Here is a 7,945-nt window from a genome sequence, read left to right as displayed (position 1 = left end):
CATTGCATTTATTTACACATTGGTAGCACAAGGGTTTAACTTGGACTTCCATGGTTTATACGTTTTTGGTGCTCTCCGCAGTGACTTTATCCCTGGGACAAAGCAGTGCTTTCCCTCATGACTGTCAGCACCCAGGGTAAACCATCCCTGCCCAAATGAAGGCCTGAGCCAAGAGACACTTTATCTTGTGCACAAGTACAGATTTGACGTTTTTTTCAGCCCTGCTCAGGTCACTATTTAAAAGGCTAGGAAGTGAGCACACATGAAATCATTCCTTCCATACAGGCAGACAGATGGAGAGAAATTCCAGCCTGCTTCCACTCTTTTGTCTTCAGGGCATTTTTGGAATTTCCTTCAGGAAGTGAGGTTATGACCCAGAGCCTTCCTCGGTGAGTAGGCTCTCATTTCCCACAGTCAGCCCTGCACAGCGATGACATACAGTATGAGAAGGTGAGGTTTATCTTCACTCTCCAACTGCATCCGGTACGGGCTCCATGGAACTTAAAAGTAATTCTGAGAGGGAACGGCCACTGGAAAGGAAATGGAAGTCAAACCTTTGGGAGAAGTAAGGCAGTATCTGTTCAACGACACTGCCACGGCCTTCGCTGGCAGACCCAACGGAGCTGCAGCGCTCGCGCAGCTGAGCCACCATCCTGTGTTTCATAAACTTCCTTGACGTTTGCAATAGGCTGAGAATTGAACTTATGAATTATATTGGTGATACAAGTGAATTACTTCACTTTTCTACTCTAGGCAGTCATGGTAAAACTAGCAACCGTCTGTTTTTCCTTCTGTTTGTACTTCATTGGCTGTCTGAGGAGAATTGCTCTTGTACAGATTTTTCTAGTGGCATTTCAGCCATACAGCACATGCTGACAAGAAAGTTATAGTTTAAAATTAGTTTTGTATTTTACATAATCCTGTGACATTACATGTTATGTCCCTACAGAATGGACTTAATCCCAGCATGTACTAAAATCGAGGAATTCTTTCACCAACTTCTGTGGAAACCACACATGGCATGAAAACACCACAACAGTACAAAACTGCTAGTAATCTGATAATAGACTCATTTAAAAAATCAGTTTATTAATGTTTAGAAGTCAATAAAGCTATGTGCAAATTGAACAATAAAAGTCAGAAACATTTTAAATACTATTTTTTAAACCAGAAAAAAAAACCCCAACAGTTTAATTGCACTGGAAATTTTACTACAAAGGCGATACATTTTCTTTACAAAATACCAGTCCTAGGAGTTGCTGATGACTGTAGATAAGTCAATTGCCCTCAGCTATCCCAGATATACCACATTGTTATAGTAACACTTTAGGCACATGAAGACTCCTGTATCTTATTTACATTATACACATTCAACCCCATTAGCACAGGTTAGAAAAATAGAGAAGTAAAAATGATGCTGTAAAACAAATACATTCAATTTAACAACAGGTACTTCTTCCATGATAAAATACCAACATCTTTGCTGAAATTATAAACATTAATAAAATGTGCCAAAATGTATTGCATTTTGTTATGGAAGTGCATTTATCTATAGTCATTTCACTTCAATTTTCTTTTTATTTTTTTCTGAAACCCGACGTACTCTTTTCTGATTTTCCAACTGATCCTTACTTTTGGAAAGACTGTGAAACTGACACTGAAATATCCCTTCAGATTTTAGCTCTTCTTACTTAGGCAAAAATCCCACTGTTGTCAATAGTATTTTTTACTATTTTGTAGACATTCAAGTCATCTTGAAGAGAAATGATATTTAGTTCTTTCTTGCATTTTTCCTGATAATGCAGTTTAATGCTATAGAATAAAACGGCAATCAAAATATGGGGCCAAATGCCCCTCTGAGCTACTCCATTAAGTCTGACGCAGCCAATGGAATTGTACAGGCGAAAGTAACTGCAGAATCTAGCTCGTGGTCTTCAAATGTAATACAGACTGACAGCAAAAATTCACAGCTATGATCTTGCTAAGTAAAACCCCAAGAGCTTTGGACTCTGCAAACAAACCCTTATGACTTAACTAAAAGCTCTGCAAAATTATGCCAATTATGGTTGTATGTGGTCTAAGTTATATTTGTGTGATCTCCTTCCATGTTATGTACTAAACAAACACATTTCTTACCAATGATACCAGAGCCACCACTAAATTCAGTACAGAAAGATCTTTGTGTCAGTGGTTTGCTGTGAAGAGAAAAAACTTCACATTCTTCTCACAGGGAAAAAAAAAAAAAAAGATTCATTCTCCCTTTCCCTCCTCCCCCTCTCTCTTTCTCTCACACGCACCAGGCATCATTTCACCAAGGCATCAGTCTTTCAGAGTTACTAAGGAGATTTCAGGATATGAATGCGCCTGACAATCCTGAGCTGCCTCAGCGCAAAGACAAAACATGCTCCAGGGAAAAAGATTTTCAAGCCAGAACAGTGTGTCCCATTTCTTGAACTCCAGCCTCACAAGTGCACCGTTTGCCTCATTAGAACTAATGCTACTTGCTCACTCAGCCCAACGCTGCTGCTATGAGCAGGAGGCATCCCAGCTCCCTGATTTCAGAGGAAGACTCTGAAATACACCCCCATGGTTACTCCTAAGAAGATGAGGTAACATTGCCCGAAGACATGATGGTTTCAGGATGGTCACCGTCCTCCTTCTGTGGGTGTGAGGAGTTGTCAGACTTACTCCGGCTGAACTCCATGCCCCCAATGATTGGCCGTTTGAATTTGGTCCCAGAATCTGCCGGGGGACATGTGCAGCAGCACAAAATCTTGATGAAAGCCCTCCGCATCTCTTTGTTTGTCAAGGTGTAGATGATAGGGTTCGTGGCTGAATTGAGCACAGCCAGTACTAAGAAATACTCTGCTTTATAGAGGATTGGGCAGGTCTTCACTTTGCACCCCACATCCAGTAAAAGGAGGATGAACAGAGGAGCCCAGCAGGCAATGAAGACACTCAGGACTATGATCACTGTCTTGAGCAAGGCTAGTGACTTTTCTGAGCTCCTGGTAGCTTTGGTAATGTTTTTCCGAAATGTCAGCCTGCGGCTCCTAGTCCTCACCATGGAGTAGATCCTGCAGTAGAGGACCACAATAGATAACAAAAGGCCAGTGAAAACGGTTGTGCAAAAGAGAATATAGTGCTTGTGGTAGAGGGGCAGCACGGTGGAGCAGTTGGACAAGAGGTTCTTGCAGTTCCAGCCCATGATCGGGAGCCCCCCGAGGATGGCGGAGATAACCCAGCACGCACTGATCAGCAAGAAGGAGCGGAAGCTGTTGCTGCCATTGTGGAGTTTCATCTTCAGCATGGTGATGTATCTCTCAATGGCAATGGCCAACAAGCTGAACACAGAAGCTGACAAGGCAACAAACATGCTGCCTTCTCTTACAAACCACTGGTTGGGGGTCAGGCTGTAGGTTTTGTGTCCAGATAGCAGGAGGTTGGCAGTGTAAGCCACACCAGCCAGCAAGTCTGAAAGAGCTAAGTTCCCAATGAAATAGTACATGGGTCTGTGAAACTTCTTGGTTTTCCAGATGGTAAGCAAGACAAAAATGTTCTCTAAGATTATAAAGCAGCAAATGATGATAAAAACCACCGACGTCACTTTAATTCCAGTGTCCACACTCTCATTTAGCTTTCCCGTGTAATTATAATGCTCTTTGATGACATAGTTGACATCAGTGTTGGTGGGGTTGCTGGTGACCTTCTGCGGGGCAGTGGTGCCGGAGTTCATGGTGCCTGGCTGGGGACTGCTCCCCCAGCGGCCACCGGATGGTGACACCGACCGCAAACCCGGTGGCTGCCCCGCAGCTCCTTGGCCCCACAGCCTGCCCGGCACTGCTGCACAGCCTCACAAACTGCAGCCCTGAGAACAAGAGGCACAAAACCCAGACTTAAAAGAAGGAAGACAAATAGTGTAGCAAATGCTAAAGGGTTTAAAATAATCTGCTGTTTTAACTGTGCATCAGAGTTATAAATGTATTCACACATGAATCAGTTTCATTCAGCTGGTAAAATATGTTTAAAAGGTGGTTAGGCATATTCAATAGGTAAAGCTAATAAGACAAAAAAAAGTTCTGTCATGCAGAACTGAACAAGTTGGAGTCAGCAAGGACTCTATTGCTGGACTTCATCCAACACAAAAGATCTCAAAGCTCCCCAGCAGTAAGTTCTAGTATTTTTTCTTCAGTGGGAAATGCAACAGCAGAGATTAAAAAAGAGAAAGGTCTTGCTTGATTAGATTTAACTCTAAATGTATGAAAGTCTGCACAGAAATTACTTGACAGAAGACCCGTATTCTTCTCCATTAATAAAGTCTAAATACACTTTGGAAGGGGGTAGTTATGCAATTTACTGATGCCATCTCGAACAGTGGTAAATTCACTGATGTAAATATAAACAAGAGATCATCTCAAAGCTGTAAACAGGTAAGGGGTGCCCTTGCTAAATACAAGTAAGAATATACTTTACAAAGCCCACAGCAGTAAAAAGTTTAGAAAAACATGGAATTAAGCTGGAGAGCAAGCCCATTCCATGGGTCTGAAACAAAGAATGTCAAAAAAACCCCTTGCATTTAAATAACTAGTATTGCAAGCTTTTGAAATGGGCATAATTAAGGAATACCCATACAGAGTAAACCCCCTTTACACATAAAGGTTTCGTAGTGGACATTTAAAAAGAATTAAACACATAATATCACGCAAGGAAAGAAGAACAAGCAGATTTGCTAAATTACAGCCTAAGCGGGGCAAGGCAGTGAGTTCGACTCCCTACACCATTCCCGGGCTCCAGTCTGCACCGCTCTCGGGCATAAAACTCCCACAGCGCCTGTCCCGCACGGCTCCGGGGCTCAGACCCGCACCGCTCCGGCCCCGCTTCGGTCCCTAGCGCGTGTGGCTCCCGTCCCGCACCGCCTCCGCTGGCCTCAGCACGCAGCCGGGCACGCCGGTGTCCCGGTAGCCTCTTCCCACCCCTCCTGTTTTGTTTCGTGGCCCGCGGGGTCGCGCCGAGCCGGGACCGCAGCGCTGGGACTGGAGGCGTCCCCGCCGTGCGGAGAGTGCGCGGCCGCGGCTCCCCGAGCCTTACCTCGCTCAAGCGCGGCGCGGAGCCCAGACCGGCCCCGCACATCTTGCGTGCCCGCGGAGCAACTCCGGTGGGCGGGCTGGGGGGCTCGGTGGTTTTAATGTTTCTGCAGGTCCTGCCCAGCCCTTTTCGACTCCGTCTCCTCCCCGCACGCCCAGCCCGGCCCTGCCCCGTCCCGCCCGCCGGGGCGTGAGCAGCCGCGGGCTGGCACAGACTCCGCGGGGCAGCAGCGGGGCACACCAACGTGTGAGGCGAAGAACTCCCCCGCGGGACCCCCGGCCGGGGGACGCGGGGAGGGCTCCAGCCGTCCCTGACGTGGGAGCCGCCTCCCGGCACCGGGCGCACCCGGCATTCCGGGGAAGGAGGTGCTGGCACGGCTCAGGGCACGGCTCCTGCGCCTGGCGGGGCGCCGGGGGCAGCTTCGCGCCCGCCCGGCTTCTTGCCCCTCGAGTAGGCCCAGAAAGGCCATGGCCAAAGGCAGTATCCCGTATGCTACCCCAGCTCTCCCTCTTAGGGACTGTGTAAGTCATGTTTAAGGAAACACCTGGAAGAAGCTCTTCCATTTTCTCACTACAACCAAGGTGTGTTTTTGCCGTGGCAGGCCCGGTGGCTGCTACCCGCACTCCCGGCCTGCAGAGTGACTCACCAGCGGCTCCCCTCGGAACTGGTGTTGGTGTTTCCACATGAAAAAACCCCAAACAAACAAACAAACAAAATCAAAAAACCCAAACCAAAACCCAAAACGCCCCCAAAAACTAAAAAAACCCCAAACCCCAAAACTCTCTGTGTTCAGAGGATGTTGTAAAAGTATGAAGATGTCTGAAAGTATGAAGAAAAGTTTTTTATGCATTTTTTCAGAAACAAAATTGGCAAGGGCAACTACTTAACACTCTTTAAAAAGAATATATTGTATATTCTTTTTAAAAGAAAAACCACTTTTGGTGTATGTGAAATGCCAGCTCTAGTGTATTCTACCATTGCACTTGCTGCAGAAATATTCCTTTTCCTTCCTTGCTCTGCTCTTGTTAACTCCAAATTGAAAAGTAAAAAAATATCACAGCAGGCCAAAGCACAATATATTGGGTCTTTCGGTTTAAAGCATTTTGCCCATCAATTAGCTGTAGCAGTTGTTATGGGGAAGCAGCTTTCCTCTGAAAGACAGTACAAGTATTCTACCCTCAGGAAGAGGGTCCCTCTCTTATTTATGCTAATAGTCACGCTTCAATTGCTCCACCTCTCCCAGAATGACTCAGATAAATTACACTGGCAAACAGACATTTACTCTTCTACCACAAAGCTAGAAACTTGAAAAGATACTTATCCTCCTGAGAGCCTGGAGGAAAATGCAGCCGTTAAGTCACAACTGTCAGAAAAGGCACATGAGATAAATCAACCTTGAAGTTGACATATGTATCCCCTGCAACTGCCCAACATACCCCAGATATTTCAAGCTTTCCCCCTTATTTATCTAATACATAGAAAATACTAAATAAAATTGCATTCATTAGGCATTTTCTTCTAGGAAATAATTCTCACATAATTTTAAGTAAGAGGAACATATTAAAGGAACATGCTTTAATTAAAGGACAGAATGATTCAGGGTTTCATTAGTCAGATGTGCAGGCTTTCATGTCCAGGCTATTGGTTACCAGCTGAGAGGATACCAGCTCAGAGATGTGACATCCAGCAAATTGTCAGAGGCTGTGTAAAATCACAGAACCATAGAATGGTTTGGCTTGGAATGGACCTTAAAGATCACCCAGTTCCTATTCCATTGCCATGGGCAGAGGCACCTTCCACTAGGCCAGGATGCTCAAAGCCCCATCCAGCCTAGCCTTGAACACTTCCAGGAATGGGCACATCTACCCTTTCTTTGGGCAACCTGTTCCAGGGCCTCACCACCCCCACAGCAAAGACATTCTTATCAATACTGAAACTAAGCCCACAGTCTTTCAGTTTGAAGCCATTCTCTTGTCCTGACACTACATGCTCTTGCAAAAAGTCCCTTTCCAGCTTTCCTGTAGAGCCTCCTTTATATACTTAAGCACCACAAGAAAGTAATCCCAGAGCCTTCTTTTCTCCAGACTGAACAAACCCAGCTCAGCCTTTCCTCATAAGAGGTGCTCCAGCCCCAAGATCATTATTTGCATCTTTCCCCTGGACCTGCTCTGACCATGTCTGGTCCATGTCCTTCCTGTGCTGAGAACCCCAGAGCTGGACACAGCACTGCAGGTGGGGTCTGGCTAGAGCAGAGCAGAGGGACAGAATCCCCTTCCTTGAGCTGCTGCCCACACTCCTTATGGGGCAGCTTAGGATACAATTGGCTTTCTGGGCTGCATTGCAGGGTCATGTCCAGCCTCTTATCCACCAGCACCCCCAAGTCCTTCACCTCTGCTGCTTTCAGCCTAAAGTGATACAAGGAGTTGCCCCAATCCAGGTGCAGCACTGGACAAAATATGCAGGCAATTTCAGTTCCATTCCAAAAGGTGGGTACTTGTATCACAAAAAGCATCATTAAACTTAAGATGACCACACACATTTACAGCCTTCTTGACATCTTGGCAGTGAGGAAACTGAAATATAGCTTCACTCTTCACAGGCAAATGGAGCCAGATCAGCTGGATTTGCACTGAAGGCTGTCTAAACCCTCAGAGAAGATAGGTTTACATGGCTCAACTGCACAGGTTCTAACCTGCTTACAAGGGCCAAAACACAAACACAGGACTCAGGTTGGTCCAGCCAACTCTACCAAAACTGTAGTTGCTGGTAAGTGTTTAGCAAGGGGTTACACTCCAGCCTCACCCGGAGAACAAGAATGAGAACTCTTTCTCAGTACCTCTCCAACTGCCTCGTCCACTGA

At 45.9% G+C, this 7,945-nt stretch overlaps 1 protein-coding gene across 1 annotated transcript; it reads right to left on the bottom strand.

Annotated features, from left to right (window-relative positions):
• Window positions 1-1,069: 1,069 nt before the first annotated feature.
• Window positions 1,070-5,409, bottom strand: S1PR1 (sphingosine-1-phosphate receptor 1). The gene is made up of 2 exons (XM_030953831.1): window positions 5,089-5,409; window positions 1,070-3,868 (listed from the first exon to the last, which is right to left on the bottom strand). The coding sequence occupies exon 2, from the start codon at window positions 3,734-3,736 to the stop codon at window positions 2,597-2,599; it is 1,140 nt and encodes a 379-aa protein (XP_030809691.1). The 5' UTR covers window positions 3,737-3,868; window positions 5,089-5,409; the 3' UTR covers window positions 1,070-2,596.
• Between the last annotated feature and the right edge of the window lie 2,536 nt (window positions 5,410-7,945).

The sequence above is a fragment of the Camarhynchus parvulus genome, chromosome 8 (genome assembly GCF_901933205.1).
Source record: "Camarhynchus parvulus chromosome 8, STF_HiC, whole genome shotgun sequence".
In the NCBI taxonomy this organism is placed as follows: Eukaryota; Metazoa; Chordata; class Aves; order Passeriformes; family Thraupidae; genus Camarhynchus; species Camarhynchus parvulus.
Note: the sequence above shows the minus strand (reverse complement) of the source record. Positions and strands in the feature narration are given on the sequence as shown.

What these genes read in the sequence shown, in the direction of transcription:
- S1PR1 (XM_030953831.1), bottom strand. Translation starts at nt 3,736, where the DNA reads ATGAACTCCGGCACCACTGCCCCGCAGAAGGTCACCAGCAACCCCACC.